We start from the raw sequence: 18,518 nt of genomic DNA, 5'->3' as shown, positions 1-18,518 counted from the left end.
TTGTTCTTTTTACCCATTTTAATGTGTCTGTTCTCAGCTTTGTGATCACCTGGGGTATTGGAAATTCTTTGCTAGATTCTCATAAAGGTATTTTGGTCAGTATATCACTATTAAAGCAACGCTCCTGTGGAAGAAAAAGGACTAGGACTTCTTATGCTGCCATCTTGCTGATGTCACCCCCCAAATTCTAAGTCTTGACTGTTTATCTCCTTCACTATTTTAAGCACAATTATTTAAATATGTGAATTTGCTAACTATTTTTCTGGTGCCCTGTGGGTTTTTATATTATCTATAGTTTCTTCTGTATTTCTTTCATATAGGATTAGTCCTCATATTTCTGGTCATTTTTGATTGAGTGCTGGGCAAACTCTGTAGACATACTGAAGACCTAGAATGCAATTACCTTGTTCCAGAGAGGAATTTACTTTTACTTGTACTATATGGCTAGAGACAGTAGCATCAAGGATCATAATAATCATTTCAAGGAATTAAAATGATTTCAAGTTCCACTTCATTTTCTCAAGGGATCTTGTGTGGACCTTGTTTACTTGTGATTTACTCATTCCTATGTTGTGATCCTTTGTAGTCTCAACTCAAAGCATGAATGCTTTATAAAGAAATCTCCCTTGATAAAACCTGACCTCAGTTTTCATGCTCCCTGTGGGATATCAATACTGCTGTGATCAGCTTTTCAGTTACTTCTTCCAAAATCAACAGATGCTCTGGGAAAAACTGGTCCCAAATAGGGGCACCTGGGTGGCCCAGTGGGTTAAGCCGCTGCCTTCAGCTCAGGTCATGATCTCAGGGTCCTGGGATCGAGTCCCGCATTGGGCTCTCTGCTCCGCGGGGAGCCTGCTTCCCTCTCTCTCTCTCTCTGCCTGCCTCTCTGCCTACTTGTGATCTCTGTCTGTCAAATAAATAAATAAAATCTTTAAAAAAAAAAAAAAAAAAAACTGGTCCCAAATATATGGCTCACTTCTCTAGGTTTCCTTTAGTATCTTTACTGCCTCTCATGCTTTCAAGTAGATGATGTTCATATTTACATAGTTTTTCTAGTTGTTATTAAGACAGTTAGTCTAAATTATATAGTCCACCATTACTTGAACACATGTCCAGGTTTTATAAATTATACTTTATCTACAGTAGTTTTTCACAGTGGGAGTGCTACCGGTCTTTTTGAGGTTAAAAACTCTTCTGGTACACACACATCATGCATAAGGGATGTTTAATATCCCTGGTCCTGGGCCCTAAATGCCAGTAACATCCCTCCCCTCCCCCTGGTCAAACCATTGTAAAAACTCAAAAACATAACAGGCTTCTAAAGCACTCATTAAGATAAAAGGCAGATTATTTTATTTGTGTCACTATTTTTCTGTTCCCCTTAATGGTAAATCTTTGTTTTTACTAACCCTTGTATGAGGTATACAGTCTCTTCTAAAAGTAAAAAAGTCATGTGAATAACCCTTGGCTAAAATCAACCAAGTCAATGGTTAGTAGGGACCATGGACAGGGTTCAGATAACCAATGAACTCCTGAAAATTATTTCTAGAAGATTATGGAAAGAGTATTTAATCAACAAGATATTCTTGGGGCACTGGGTGGCTCAGTGGGTTAAGCCTCTGCCTTTGGCAAGGGTCATGATCCCAGAGTCCTGGGATTGAGCCCTGTATTGGGCTCTCTGCTCAGCAGGGAGCCTGCTTCCCCCCTCTCCGCCTGCCTCTTGTGATCTCTCTCTCTCTCTCTCAAATAAATAAATAACATCTTTAAAAAACAAAAACAAAACCAAGATATTCTTTAGAGAACAAAGTACCACCAGGGAAATTACCTATTTCACCTATTAAGAAAAAATATAGCTTTAATTACATTAGGACTTAGTTGAAATGACTTAGTGAGCAGCAGAGTATTTTTGGAGGGGAGAGATGAAGGGATAGGTAATTTTTTAGTGTTTGAACTCCTGACGGGAAGCAGATGTAAGGGATTTTTAGTAGTAGGATTCCCTACTACTTTGGGATTGGTATCACCATTAATCTTTACTAAGATACTATAAAACTGTATATTTACATTAATTTCTTCTGAGGCTTTCTAAATTTGACAACTGAAGTCACAGCAGAAGAATAAGGATGGGACCATTAATGAAAAAGGAGTGACAATTTAGAAAGCTGAGCTAGGGGCGCCTGGGTGGCTCAGTGGGTTAAGCTGCTGCCTTCGGCTCAGGTCATGATCTCGGGGTCCTGGGATCGAGTCCCGCATCGGGCTCTCTGCTCAGCGGGGAGCTTGCTTCCCTCTCTCTCTCTGCCTGCCTCTCTGTCTACTTGTGATCTCTCTCTGTCAAATAAATAAATAAAATCTTAAAAAAAAAAAAAAAAAAGAAAGCTGAGTTAGAAGCAAAACTCAGCATGAAACAGAAGGGAAACAAGAGGCTGGAAGTTTTGTGTAAGGTAATAATAATCCCATGGATAATAACATGAACCCTAGGGAAGGGAAGGTTTCAATGTAACTTAAAAAAGACAAAGACAGATGGAGAACAATGACAAAGACTGAATCAAAGAGAGTGGGACACTCATACGCAGGCACATATAAAGGACAAGTAAGAGGTAGAGTAAATAGGAATCTCTGGCAGCCCCAATCAGAAACATCTTCACTTTAAAGTTGTATGATTCCTTAAAGGAAGTACAAGCTGTCCGATAGAGTGCACTTTATTGTATCCTCCCTGCAATTCTTGAGCCTTTTCATTGCTAGAAAATATGGTGATAAAGTTCCGATCCAGATCATGGATTAGAAGGACAGGACTTTCTGTTTCATTCGACAAGGTTTCTGCAAAAGTAATTCAGTAAAGGAAAAGCAAAATATACCATCTATTCATCTTTTAAAACATAAGGAAAATCTGCCTATTTTCTGTATGTCTAACTGACTCCAGAGCAAAAGAGGCCAGAGTTAAAAATCTTTTAAAAGAATAAGCATCATTCAGAGAAAGGGGAACCCTCCTACACTGTTGGTGGGAATGCAAGCTGGTGCAGCCACTCTGGAAAACAGCATGGAGGTTCCTCAAAATGTTGAAAATAGAACTGCCCTATGACCCAGCAATTGCACTATTGGGTATTTACCCTAAAGATACAAACGTAGTGATCCAAAGGGGCACGTGCACCCGAATGTTTATAGCAGCAATGTCCACAATAGCCAAACTATGGAAAGAACCTAGATGTCCATCCACAGATGAATGGATCAAGAAGATGTGGTATATATACACAATGGAATACTATGCAGCCATCAAAAGAAATGAAATCTTGCCATTTGCGACAACATGGATGGAACTAGAGTGTATCATGCTTAGCGAAATAAGTCAAGCAGAGAAAGACAACTATCATATGATCTCCCTGATATGAGGAAGTGGTGATGCAACATGGGGCTTAAGTGGGTAGAAGAAGAATCAATGAAACAAGATGGAATTGGGAGGGAGACAAACCATAAGTGACTCTTAATCTCACAAAACAAACTGAGGGTTGCTGGGGGGAGGGGGGTTGGGAGAAGGGGGTGGGATTATGGACATTGGGGAGGGTATGTGCTTTGGTGAGTGCTGTGAAGTGTGTAAACCTGGTGATTTACAGACCTGTACCCCTGGGGATAAAAATATATGTTTATAAAAAATTAAAAATAAAAAAAAAAAAAGAATAAGCATCATTTAAGATTAGGACCCACATGTGCCTGGGTGGCTCAGTGGGTTAAGCTGCTGCCTTCGGCTCAGGTCATGATCTCAGGGTCCTGGGATCGAGTCCCGTATCGGGCTCTCTGCTCAGCAGGGAGCCTGCTTCCCTCTCTCTCTCTCTCTCTGCCTGTCTCTCCATCTGCTTGTGATATCTCTCTGTCAAATAAATAAATAAAATCTTTAAAAAAAATAAATTAATTAAAAAAATTAAAAAAAAGATTAGGACCCACATAATTATCTATTTTATGTATCAGGTATTGTGCTTAAAATTAATCCACAGGAGGACACTGACAATGGGGGGAAAAACATACCCAACTGCTGAAACAGAAGAGCGACGCTAGTGCCTGTGACAGGAAGACTATCATGCAAAGGAGTCTGGATCAGCTGTCTGTCTCCTGCACCCAAGGAAAACAGCTTCTGCAGAATGGGAAAACACACACAGAAACATAAATGATTTCTTTTCAGACATTTTCTTAAGACAAAAAAAAAATCCCTTTAAGTTCAAATTTTTAAAATTTTTTTGAATATTGAGTTGGTGATAACCCTGTAAGACCCAATTAGTAGATGCCGAGAATAAAAATGTAGCTGATAACATTCAAGTTACACTATGCTCATATGATCATGGTATAAGAAAATTCAGTAAGGAGAAAGCTGCAATTTATTAAATGATGAGATATAAAAATCGCTGACAATCACAGTTACCTAAAAAATAATAAAACATTAAAGTCAACGTTTTAATGCCAATTTTATGTCAATAAAACTTGGAGGAAGAAATAAAACTATATAATATGAACCATATATGCAATATTTTAAAATTTTAGTAGCCACAATAAAAAGTTTTTTACTTTTTTAATTATTTTTTTACTTATTTGTCAGAGAAATGGAGAGAAAGACAGAAAGAGCACAAAGGCAGGGGTTGTGGAAGCAGAATCTGGAGAAGCATGTTCCCCATAGAGCAGGGAGCCCGACACAGGACTCGATCCCAGGACCCTGGGATCATGACCTGAGCTGAAGGCAAATGCTTAACCACCTGAGCCATCCTGGTATCCTCCAACAAAAAAAAAAAAAATTTTTATTTAAGATTTTTATTTATTTATTTGACAGACAGAGATTACAAGTAGGCAGAGAGAGGGGAGGAAGCAGGCTCCCTGCTGAGCAGAGAGCCTGATGCGGGGCTCGATCCCAGGACCCTGGGACCATGACCTGAGCTGAAGGCAGAGGCTTTAACCCACTGAGCCACCCAGGCGCCCCACAAAAAAATTTTTTTAATTAAAAAATAAATTCACAAAATAAAGTTAGCAGAAATCCCACCATGATAAAGGTCCATGAAGCAATTCCACTGCTATCAAATTTATGTCATTTGTGACCAAACTCATATTTTATATTCTTCCCTTGGAGCAGGGGGAGAAGACTGAGGGAATAGGGAACAGGAGGGAAAAAAGGGAATAAAAATTAAAGAAAAACAGAAGATACCAGGTAAGACAAAACACAGTTAAAAGGCAAAGGGTAAAGCAAATGGATGTCCGTTTCACTGCAAGTATCATCTCTGTCAGACTGAGGAGGATAAACAATTGAAGTTTTAGAGGGCTGTCCTCTTCTACAGTATTACACAAGAATAAACAAAATACACAATCAACTAATCAGTTTTAGGGCTTAAGGAGAAGAATTTTTTTTTTTTTAAGTTTGGTCCTCTAGAAACACTGAGACATAGAAGCTGAGGTTCTACTGCAGAGACGAAAATAAAAATCCTTGGACAAACAAGATGAAAAACCCATGACCACTCTAACAAAGTTTTGTTCCAGTAAAATAATTTAATGTTCTCCCTTAAGGCTAAATATATGACAAAATCCTTGGGAAATTTTAAGGAACAGATTACACTTTTTAGAAAAGATCTGTGATTCCGCATGATCATCAACATTATTATTGCTAAAGGTAGCAAACTGAAATAAGAAAAATAAGCCACCTTCTTTCAAAGCTTACATGTGAGCTATTCTGTTAAAGATAACAAACACAGAAAAATGGTTTTAGGGTCATGTATAATTGCTGTTATCCAGGAAAATGAATAAATAAATAAACCTATTCAGAAGTAGTTATAAGTGCTACAAAAAAAATGTTTTGAGAGTTTTCTTAATGTTATCTCCTAATTTTTAATCACTTATAAATTTTTTATATAAGTTAATAAAATGAGCCATAACTACATAGAGGAGGAAGAAAGGCAAAAAGAATGTATTTTTTAAATGTTTAAATATTTTAAAAAGTGTGTTTCCAAGAAAATGTAAACTAGAGTTCAAGTTACACAAAATATGACTACTAATTATGCTATGTTAAAGGTGAACCCGGAGTTAAAATTAACCTCGTGACCTAAGAAAAGAATGGAATCTTGGGTCTCTCTCTAGAAGGTAGACCATAGGGATAATGGTTAACTAAGATCTTCTTTAAAATGAGAATATTCAAGGACCTTTTTTTTCCCCCCTTTCCTTCATAAATTAAATTAACTGGAGGAGAAAAAAAGAGGAATAGGTCCTCTTCGTTTCCCTTCTCATTCTATTTACCTGAGACCCTCCAGCCGCTGGGACAAGGCATGCACACAGGTTTGCAATGAGACTTTCCAAGGAGACATTCAGACTATCCACATAAACAGTGTAGATCAAACCTAGGCAAGCCTGCAAAGAGAAGATGCATGCAGTTTTTTCATGGAAAAAGTAAGCATTGAAAATAAATTGCTGCGACATCTGCTGCTAGGAAATTTCCCTTTGAAGTCACTAAAGTATATCCTACAATGACCACAGAACAAATTTTTAGCAGCAAATGTTATTAGGTTTATTAAATTTTCTTCCTTAATCAGAAGCTCTAAATGAGCTTTTGAGGTAAGTTTATAAAAAACAGAAATCTATAATTTGTAAAACAGGTGCTTGAGCTCAGATAACCACTTTAGCAAATTTGTAGGGCTTTAAAACTGTTTTTCTCTTACTTTGCAAAACTCCCAATTTCAAGATAAAAATTAAGAAATTTTATATTTTTGTGATTCTTACAAATTCAGAACATCTGCTTTACAGAAAAATTTTGTGAATTATTACAAAATAGAGGTTAGTAAAATAGAGATAAGATATTATAAACACTTTAAGCTCAGAAGAAGGTAGATAGTAAAATGGAAGACAAAATACAACCTTTACAAATGATTCAGTTTATTTAAATTTGTGACTTTAAAACATTAGAATTTGTTAGAAGTTACCCATTATCACTGAAATCTTGAAATGAAGCTAATTTTTATACAATATATAATCTCAGTAATATACAAAGTTTTCCAGAAATTCCAAGTCCTTGGGAAATGTTAAGGTATATTTTATACCCTTCAAAAGATCTGTGATTTTGGACAATAATCAACATTACTATTACCAAAGGTAGCAACTGAAATAAAAGAATAGCCCTCTTCCTTCATAGCTTAAATGTATTTATAACTAAATAAAAAAATTTTTGCATTGGAAAAATTCTGAGTGTCTCAAAAAGGAAAATATCTGGAAGTAAAGAATATTTTAAAGCCATCCTGGCAATCAGAACTTTTTGAAATTGCAAATATCCATTCTACTTACTTGGGCCTGATATTCCTCAAAAAAAGATAAATAAAAACAGACAGAATTGTTCTATTGCTAATGCATTTTAAATTTGCTACAAGCAATCAAATAATTTCTTTTAGATTCATAAATTTTGGAATCAGTAGCCATGGGATCTATATTAAAGCAAACACTACATCTTTATAAGTTTAAATAGTCATATTAACTCAGGAATTTATTTTACCCAACATAAACACATTTTTCAGTTCACACTAAATTTGTTTTATTGATGGATCCCTAAATCAATTTAAAGACATTTTAAATAAAAAATCATGCTACCATGGTTCACTCAAAATAGATTCACACAATAATACAAATCAATAATGACAACTGTGAGTTCTTTACCCTAAAAATTTCTGGATAATCTAATCTGGATACCAACACCAGGCTTTTGGGAGCAAACACTTCTGCAGGCTGAATTAAACCAGACACTTCCACTTCACCTTCAATCTCTTCCTTCTTTGTTCCCTAGAAAAAGATGCATGTAATCAAGAGACAGAATTTCCTAGGTTTATAACACAAAAAACAGACATATCACACATTTTCACGTAATTTATAAAATCCAAAGTTAATTATAAAATATAATTTATAATATAATTTACAAAACTCAAAAGTAAAGACACAGACTTTGACAGGAATCTAAGAAGCAAGTAAGCAGGCAAAAAGTTATAAAGGAAGGCACGCTTATTTCACTTCTGAAAAGCTCCTTATGCTATAGATTCATACCACAGCTTTATAGGAGCATTTGGTTTCTGAGGGAGGTACCAGTAATCAAAGGTAAAGAAAACACATTCAAATTATTTAAATAGTGACCCAAACAACTAAAAATGACACTCACTTAAATGGAAAGTCAGTTTTTAAGAAAGAAAAGATCTGTTTCAGAAGTAAGGCACTAATTTTCATTCTTGTTTTTCTAATTGTTTCAATCTTTCAAACAAAAGTGATGATCATTTAGGATTCTAAGACTTACAGAATGCTCAGTGTGCTTAGAAGTAAAGCCCAACTGGCTCTAAATTCCTTTTGTTAGTAAGCAACATTTTTTGAGAAGAGACAATATCTTTATACACAAAACTAAGTTTTGGAATATACTTACTACCAGTGAACTGTACACTTTAATAATGGTTAAAATGCTGAATCTTATGTCATGTATTTTTAGCACAATAAAAACATCTATAATAAAAAATATCCTACATTTCAATGACTAAAAGTACTAATTAGTGAAATAAGCTTTGAAAACATTATTCTCATTTATGTGTCCACAAATATTTCCCATGTACCTACTGTTCCATAATACTTTATGATACACTATAAAACTTTCATAGCAATATTTCAAAACAATATTTCAAAGAAAAAAAGACAAGAGAGTAAAGCATTCAGATTTATTTCTAAATGATATTCTAAGATGCCAGGTCATTTTCCCTAACCAGAATCCTCTTCCTTCTCTTTTCCATTAATCAAAGTTCCAGCTCAAAATTTGATCTCCCTCCTGAAAGCTTTCTTTATTCATTTTTCTCCTAGTCTTACTTCTCAGCACAGTTTACCAAGATATCATACATCTCCAAACTCATTTCTCCCACCAAACCTCTCCCCAAAATGCCACAAAAAGCCATATCCAACTGTCTGCTTTACAGCTCTACTTAGATGACTAACAGGTATCTTTTTTTTTTTTTTTTTAAGATTTTATTTATTTGACAGAGAGAGACACAGTGAGAGAGGGAACACAAGCAGGGGGAGTGGGAGAGGGAAAAGCAGGCTTCCTGCCGAGCAGAGAGCCCAATGTAAGGCTCCATCCCAGGACTGTGGGATCATGACCTGAGCTGAGGTCGGATGCTTAACGAATGAGCCACCCAGGTGCCCCCACTAACAGGTATCTTAAGCATGTCTAAAACACAGCTCCAGTGTTTCTCCCTGAACTCTATTCCTCCTACGGTATTTTCAGCCTCTGTTCATAGAAATCCTCTTTCCATTTGGCAGATCAAAATCGCTGATTCCTCTCTCTTTTGTATCTCATATCCAAACTGTCAGCAAATCCTGACTGCTTACCATGTCCACTGCTACCACAATACTATAAGCCACCATCACTGCCTGTCTGCATTATTTTACCAGGCTCCTTCAATCTCTCCCATTCCACTTTAGCCCCATTCTACTTCCTTGTAGCTCTAAAACGTGCTGGACATGCTCCCAGCCAAGGATCTTATTACTGTTTTTCTTCCTCTCCCTAGAATACTCTTTTCACAGATATTCTAATGATGAATTCCCTCATTTCCATTAGGTCTTCATTCAAGTGACTTCTGCTGTTAAGCCTTTGCTGGCACCCTATTTAAAATTGGAGTTCTGGGGCGCCTGGGTGGCTCAGTCAGTTAAGTCAAGTCCCCCATCAGGTTCCTGTTCTGTGGGAGTCTGCTACTCCCTCTGCCCAGCCCCTGCTCATGCTTGAGCTCTTGTAAGCTCTCTGTCTCTCTAGCTTGCTCTCTCTCAAATAAATAAGTAAATAAATAGCTTAAAAATAAAATAAAATAAAATTGCAATTCTCTAACATGCCCTGCCTTCTTCCTTTGCTTTATTTTTTCCCATGGCACTTGTTACCATCCAACATACTACCCATTCCACTTATTTTTTGTTTGTCTGTCTCTTCCATTAGAATATGCTCCATAAAAACGAGGATTTCTGTCTTGCCTACTGGTAATTTCCCAGTTCCTAAAACAAAAGTTGGCCACATGCGCACATACTTTCTGAGTATTTCTTCACTGCAGGAATGAATTTTCTTAGAATAGTTTTCTGGATATTTTACTAAGGGAAGTATCCTTCCCCACACGTAGAAGCCAAGAACTATATTTTCTATCTCCTTTGGAGCCCGTATATTTTCTAATACTGTGAAATATAACCAAGTACTAGATGTCTATGGAATGCACATATCCAAAAGGAACTATCTGTTTACTTTTTGTATGTGTTATAAGGTCCCTATGCTCTTGAATGATTTTCATTTGTTGCAAAGCAAAAGCTTTGTTAAAGGTTGGTTTCTGAAATCCTTAGAAATAATAAAAATGTGATGAATATGAATTGCCGAAGATTTCCACACATAATGAATCATATTCTTTGTGGATTACTAACAAATCTGAAATGACAAAAGAATGACTAAAATTCCTCAAAGAGATAAAGCTATTCATTTTATGAGACTGTGATAAATCCCCTAGAGTACCATTAGAAGCCAGCTTGACTAAGGAGATAACCATTTCAATTAAATGACTATTAACCTACTTTGACCAAAACATAAAATAGAGTGCATTGATCATCTTTTTTTTTTAAGATTTTATTTATTTATTTGACTGAGAGAGAGCACAAAACTGAGCCATTCAGGCGCCCTGCATTGGTCATTTCTTAAAGCTATTCTTTAACTAAACATTCACTAACCGAACAGTTATTAACAAAAAGATATGGAAACTTAAAAATAAGCAGTAAATTTAAAACATAGGATATGAATCTTATGACCTTATAATAATTATTTCAAACTTGATTTTTTTTTGAAGATTTTATTTGTTCATTTGAGAGAGAGAGAGGGAGTGAGCAAGTGAGAGAACACAAGCGGCAGAGAGAGAAGCAGGCTCCCTGCTGAGCAGGGAACCCATGCAGAGCTGGATCCCAGGACCCCAGGATCATGATCTAAGCCAAAGGCAGACACCTATGGGCTGAGCCACCCAGGAGCCCCAACATTTAATACTTTGTAGCAGAAAACATTTTCACATATTTTATCTCATGAACAACATCTGCAACCCTTTTCCTATCCTAAAATTATTCCTATTTCTAGTAGGTCTGATTAAAGATACAAATTCATCTTTTTTTTAAGATAATAAGTTTATCTTCAACACTCTTCACTGAATTAACTCACAAAGTCACCTTACCCTTTGTACCTATCACAGCTTGCCCATTTACAGATTTTTTTTTCTGCCTATTATTACTATGGACTACACGTACTAGTGGAATTCTCAGCTTCTGTGTAGTTTACATTCTATATAGGTCACAGACTCTTTGCTTCAATAATATGGGATAAGTTAGTATTCACCATATCAATCTGCCTCAAAAATGCTATTGCCCTTTGAACATATCTTGAAACAAAAATGCTAAGAATTATTAGATTACAGATTTTATGGACTGACTCCATAGGCATATTATTCAGGAAGTTCATCCTATCACTTAGGTTTAATCCATCAACCTCAACTTTGTTGCATTCTTGATACTTGATTCCTATCTCTTCTATCTTCTTGCTGAATACAGTATCATCTCTGTGCCAAGCTCACTTTCAACAATGCTATTTCATACTAAACCTCCTCTTAGAATATTTCTTTAAACATTCCGGTTAGAAAGGAGGTTAAAAGGAGGGCACCTGGTTGGCTCAGTCATTAAGCCTCTACCTTACGCTCGGGTCATGATCTCAGGGTCCTGGGATGGAGTCTGCACCTCCCTCTTCCTCTGCCCCTCTCCCACAGCTCCTACTCTCCCTCCCTCTGCCAAATAAATAAATAAATAAAGTCTTTTAAAAAGAGTATAAAAGGAATTACAGAAATAAAAAAATATCAGTTCTACCTTTCCCTTTTGAAATATAAGCAATTATTTACAGTGCGCTACTATATAAAACTGCCTTGGTTATGCAGTTTAAGGACTTTAAAATTTTCCAATTGGAAATAAAAGAGAATAAGTAGTTGCAAAGTTCTGTAAGGTCTATAATTCTCCCCGAAAAGCTACTCTGTTTCTTGTTAATCATGTTGACACGTCCACATGATAAAACCTGGTTTTTCCTTGCATCAGTCTAGAAAACAATGACTACATGAGAAATACACATATCAGGATAACAGGCCTTCAGACAAATCAGGCCAATAGTCTTGAGTTCAGAATTAAATTTACCTTTAGCAAAGACAATATCCAGATATTTTCCCCCTTCAACAGTTCCTGGGTTCTATAGTGTTCTGAAGGTAGAACAAATTTATTTGTAGAGCTACTATATTTTCACCCAGAAAGCTTTCTATTTTTAAGTGGCACATAGTCCATAAATTATTTTTCTTTTTAAGATATACTAAGGAAGCATTTTCCAAAGTGTTTTCTACTGAAAACTAATATATACTACTTAGCAAAAAGGTTTTCAAATCAAATAATTTTGCAAACAGTAAGTTAAAGCCAAGTAAAACAGCTTTCTTTACTGCACAGTTTCTCAGACTTTGACATGCAAATACTGTTTGTACAATGCCAAGCAAAGGAGATATAAAATATTTCTCAAACTTTTTGGACCAGTGAAACCTCTTTATTACAGAACATTTACAGGATCTAGTGCCCTATGGAATACACTGGGAAAGGCTATCATAAATTATTTTAAAATACAAAATATGTGAAACTGAAGTGTGTTGATGTTCATAGGTTCTATATCCTTAGAAAGTTAATAAACAGATTAACAGATTATTCTAGTTGGTATCTGTTTCATTAATTTATTTCATAAAGTAAGGTAAGCTCAGATGAGAAAACAATGCTGCTGGGAGCCAGGGTACTGCACAGCTACTACTGGAATATATTTAGCATATCTGTGGTCTCTTCTCACTAAATGAGTTATGAACTTCTACTCTTGATCAACAGTTCTCAAACTTCAGTGTGCATCAAACCATGCAGGGCTTGTTAAAACAGATTTCTAAATCCCATCCTTAGTGTTGCTGATTCGGTAGATCCGAGGTGGGGATTTACATTTCTTTTCTTTTTTTTTTTAAGATTTTATTTATTTATTTGATAGACAGAGATCACAAGTAGGCAGAGAGGCACACAGAGAGAGAGAGGAAGAGAAGCAGGCTCCCCGCCGAGCAGAGAGCCCAATGTGGGGCTTGATCCCAGGACCCTGGGATCATGACCTGAGCCGAAGGCAGAGGCCTTAACCCATTGAGCCACCCAGGTGCCCCAGGATTTACATTTCTAACAGGTTCCCCAGTGATGCTGATACTGCTGGTTCAGGGACCACACTTTCAGAATCACTGCTCAAGACTAAATAATATGAAAATAACAACTAACATACACTCTATACTATACTAAGCATCATATCACTGTTAGTTAATTCATTTTACAATAAAGTTTTATTAAATACTATTTCCCGTAAAGAAAACCAGAACTCCTTGGAGAAATGACATTCTATATCTGGGTCAGAAAAAATGTATACAATGAGTCTATTCATTTTATTGTGTCAAGGAATAAAAGAATCAAAATGAATAAAAATGAATAAAAACTGCAGTTGATTGAAACTCCTCAAACACACAAAACGCAAGAGTCCATAATAACAATTTTTTAAAGTGGTCACTAGTGCCGATTGCTAGGGTACTAATCTACTATTCTGACTTTTTTTTAAAAAAGAATAACTAAATTTACTAAACTTTCATATCAAGGTATAATTGATAAATGTTCTATTTTATAGATGAATTTCATTCAGTTAATAAGTGCAGAAGGGGTAAGAAAATGAGGAAATCATCTTTTTGCAATTCCTATTGAAATAATGTATTTAGGCAATGATCATCAATAGATACTAAAACGGTCTAGTGAAGGGTAATACTACCCAAACCCACAAATCAATCTTAACATTACTAAAACTAGAGCAACCAGAAATTAAGTTCCTCTTGATAATGACAAAATAGGAAGTACAGCACACTATTTGAATAGTCTTGCTTTAAAAATTGAATGTGGATGTAATTAAGCCTCTAAGTCTAATTATCACTTCATGGAAAATATGCCAAATAGAAGTACAAGTTAAATAATAATATGGGGAATTAATCAGCCAAATCCAGAATGTAGGGCCTTCCATAGGAGAAATGACCCAGTTTCTCCACCACACACAAGAGTGGGACTATTACAGAAAAAATTTAAGAAATATCAACATTACAATGTATAAGACTTATCTGGAGTCTGACTTAAATAAACCAAGACATTTCTGAGACAATAAGTTAGGTATCAGATATTAAGGAACTATTCAAAATTATAATTAATTTTGTTAAATATTATAATGGTAGATTGAGATGTAAAAAAAAAAAACCCCTTACAGTTAGAGACGCATATTAAAATATCTATAAAGGAAATACGGAGTTTTCATTAAAATGCCTCTCCCTCAAAAAAAAAAAATTAGATTTTAAAAAGACTGACAAATACTGGTAATCTTTATTTAAAAATTTTTTTAAGATTTTATTTATTTATTTGATATAGATCACAAGTAGGCAGAGAAGCAGGCAGAGAGAGAGGGGGAAGCAGGCTCCCTGCTGAGCAGAGAGCCCAATGTGGGGCTCAATCTCAGGACCATGGGATCATGACCTGAGCCAAAGGTAGAGGCTTAACCCACTGAGCCAGCCAGGAGCCCCTATTTTTAAAAAATTTTTAAAGGTGGATACAGTGCAATGGAGTTCATTATACTATTGACTTTAATTTTCTATATGTTTAAAAATTTCCATAATAGGGACACCTGGGTAGCTCAGTGGTTTGGGCCTCTGCCTTTGGCTCAGGTCATGATCTCAGGGTCCTGGGATCGAGCCCCGCACTGGGATCTCTGCTCAACAGGGAGCCTGCTTCCCCCTCTCTCTCTCTGCCTACCTCTCCGTCTACTTGTGATCTCTATCAAATAAATAAAATCTTTAAAAAAATTTCCATAATAAAAATTAAAGGAAATAAAGCCTTCACTGAGCACCTGCTATGTGTTGACATGGTTGCATGTGATAGGAATTCAGAAGTCAACCAAAGAGACAAAGATCTATATTCTTTCCATAGATCTATATTTTTCTAGATGTAATTATATTATCTCATTAAACCCTTCCAACAATCCTCTGAAGTAGGTGCTATTATCATGACTTACCCATGATGAAAAAATTTACATAGCGTGAGGTAAAGTAATTTACTGGAAGTTACACTTATGTAGTAAATTTAGAGAACTAAGGTCTGAATCCAGAGACTAGTCTGTGAAATTTTTTAAAAGGGACCTTAGAAAAACATCTAATTAAAACTTCTCAAAGGATAAGCAAATAGAGATTGAGAGGTTACAATGTTCACACATAAACTATAAAAAATGATTAGTGATATGTAAACTTGTCTGTCCATTTAACGTGTTTTACTAGGTGTCCGCCAAGTGCCAAGCACTAAGGCTGCGGTAGAGACAAAGCCCCTGCCCTTATGAAGCACACATTCTGGGAGGGAAGACCAAATGAAAAGATGAATTTAAAAAATGAGCAAAATAATTCATTTGTGTTAGGTCCTATGGAGATTTTTTCAAAAGTTGAACAATGGAGAGTGACTGGTTAAGGGAGCAAGGGAGATCAGAGAAAGCTTCTCTGAGAAGGTGAAGTTGGAGCTGACGTTTCCAAGACTAGCAACTAGTTTCTTGAAAATCTCAAGCAGCACAATTCAGACAGAGACACAGACAAATGAAAAGGACCTTAGGTAAGAAGGAGTTTGGTATATTTTAAGAAACCCAAGAGCAGCAAGAATATATAAAACCCAAGTCATTATAAAGAAAACTATGGCTTACCAGAAGTGTAGCTACCATCTGTCACCCTACAACACGATTACAATATCATCGACTGTATTCCCTATGCTGTGATATTTATTGCTGTGATTTATTTATTCCATAACTTGAAGTCTGTGTCTTCCACTCTCCTTCACCCTTTTTGCCCATCCTCCCACCCTCTTTCTCTGGCAACCATCACTTTGTTTTCTGTATTTATAGGTCTGATTCTGTTTTTTTGTTTATTTGTTCATTTGTTTTATTTTTCAGATTCCACAAGAGTGAAATCATCTGATATCTGTCTTAGACTGACTTATTTCACTTAGCTTAATACCCTCTAGGTCCATCCATGTTATTGCAAATGGCATGATCTCATGCTTTGTTATGACTGTGATATTCCACCGTATATCTGGAATATTATACACACCTTCCTTATCTATTTGCCTTTAAAAAAAAAAAAAGATTTATTTATTTATTTATTTGGCAAAGAAAGAGAGACACAGAGAGAACACAAGCAGGGGAAGCTGGAGAGGGAGAAGCAGGCTTCCCGCTGAGCAGGGAGCGTGATATGGGGCTCGATCCCAGAACCCTGGTATCAGGACCTGAGCCAAAGGCAGAGGCTTAACCCACTGAGTCACCCAGGTACCCTATTTGTTTACTGATGTACACTTAGGTTGCTTCCACATCTTGGCTATTGTAAATAATACTGCAGTAAAAAGAAAGGTGCATATATCTTCTCAAATTACTGTTTTCATTTTCTTTGGGTAAATACCCAGTAGTGGAATGATTGGGTCATATGGTATTTCTCTTTTTATTTTTTGGGAGACCTCCATACTATTTTCCACAGTGGCTATACCAGTTTACATTCCTACTAACACTACACAGATTTCATATCCTTGCCAACACGTTATTTCTTGTCTTTCTGATTTTAGCTATTTGAGAGTTGTTTCTGATTTTAGCCATTTGAGAGGTGCTTCTCATTGTGGTTTTTATTTGCATTTCCCTGATGATGAGTGATACTGAACATCTTTTCATATGTCTGTTGGCCATCTGTAAGTCTTCTTTGTGAAAAAGTCTATTTAGGTCCTCTGTGCAATTTTTAAAAAAAGATTTATTTATTTGAGAGAGAAAGAGTGCACAAGCAGGGGAAGGGGGTGTAGAGAGAGAGAGAATCCTGAAGCAGACTCTCTGCTGAGCATAGAGCCCAGTGCAGGGCTTGATCTCAGGACCAAGAAATCATGACCTGATCTGAAATCAAGAGTCAGCCGCTTAACGGAACTCAGCAACCCAGGTGCCCCCTCTGTGCATTTTTAATTAAAACTGTTTCTTGAAGAGTTTTAAGCAAGGAGGGTAATCTCAATTCTGTTTTGAGATTGAGAACATTGTACTCTAATGTTGAATGGCGAATACCTTGCAAAAGTAGAAATAGGAAGGCATTGTTAGAAGTCTGGTAGGTGGGTGGCTGGGTTATGGATGTTGGGAAGGGTATGTGCTATATGGTAAATACTATGAAGTGTTTAAACCTGGTGATTCACACCTGTACCCCTGGGGCTAATAATATGTTATATGTTAATAAAAAATTAAAAATTAAAAAAAAGAAGCCTATTAGATAAGGCAAGATGTACAGTAGAGTAGATAGGAGACAGAAGAAAAGTAGTGATTAAGGATTCAATCTGGAAGTAGAATTGACAGGATTTGCTAATGGCTAGAATGTGCAGGAGAAAGGGAGGGTAAGTGGTAATTCTAAGTTTTATGTTTGAACACATGGCTGGATAGTAATGACATTTACTAAAAATAGAAAACTAAAGAAGAACAGATAGGGGCTGGAGATGGAAAGAGGAATGGGGAGTAATCAGGAGACAATATGACTTGCATATTTTAAAGGCTCAATAAATGTGAGCTCCATTCCTCTTTCAATCAGTTTTTTTTTTCTATTATTATAAAAACAGGACAGCAAGAAGCTAAAGCTCTGTTTAGAAATAATGACTATAAAGTCAATTATATCTCAATTTAAAAGAAAAAACAAAAAATGGCTATAAAAACAACTTAAAGGTAATTAAAAATAGGCATAGGAATATACTAAATGCAACAAGTTTAAAAAGTAGTAAACAGTATTATAGGGTTAATTATTTTTACTTTTTTAATAAAGATTTTATTTATTTGACAAAGACACAGCGAGAAAGGGAACACAAGCTGGAGGAGTGGGAGAGGGAGAAGCAGGTTTCCGGTCTGAGCAGGGAGCCCAATGTGGGGCCTGATCCCAGGACCCTGAGATCATGACCTGAGCCGAAGGCAGATGCTTAACAACTGAATCACCCAGGCGTCCCTATGTTTACATTTTTAATGTGGAGGAGAAAAGGCCTGCAAGGTTATACTCCAAAAAATTAGCATTTTTCTTAGCATGTGTCTTTGGTCATGGGATTATGGCTGACACATACCACATAAAAATATACAAATATCTAGTGAAAAATAATTTGCTAAAATATTTACTCTTGTACTATCTTTTTAACAAAAAGTTTAAAGTTTTAAAAAGTAAACAGTAACGTTTATCAGTAGGTTTATTTAACACTTACTGAATGGTTGGCCACACATAGCAGGTGTCACAGAAGGATAAGGTGTAGTTTTCTGTGTCAGGAAATTTATATTCTAGCTTAAGCGCTAAAACCAACACAGGTGAAATAACAGCAATAAGTGCAAAACA

General features: G+C 36.1%; 1 protein-coding gene across 2 annotated transcripts in view; it reads right to left on the bottom strand.

The window, feature by feature from the left end:
- Positions 1-18,518, bottom strand: part of SBF2 (SET binding factor 2) — a 474,622-nt gene that overhangs the window by 239,358 nt on the left and 216,746 nt on the right. For both annotated transcript variants that reach the window (XM_059408436.1, XM_059408445.1), the window contains exons 4-6: positions 7,660-7,782; positions 6,256-6,366; positions 4,015-4,120 (exon numbers count right to left, since the gene is read on the bottom strand). In XM_059408436.1, the coding sequence (XP_059264419.1) occupies positions 4,015-4,120; positions 6,256-6,366; positions 7,660-7,782 (340 nt within the window). The remainder of the gene's footprint in view (positions 1-4,014; positions 4,121-6,255; positions 6,367-7,659; positions 7,783-18,518) is intronic.

Source organism: Mustela nigripes, chromosome 1 (assembly GCF_022355385.1).
Source record: "Mustela nigripes isolate SB6536 chromosome 1, MUSNIG.SB6536, whole genome shotgun sequence".
Classification (NCBI taxonomy): domain Eukaryota; kingdom Metazoa; phylum Chordata; class Mammalia; order Carnivora; family Mustelidae; genus Mustela; species Mustela nigripes.
This window is presented reverse-complemented; position numbering and strand designations above follow the sequence as displayed.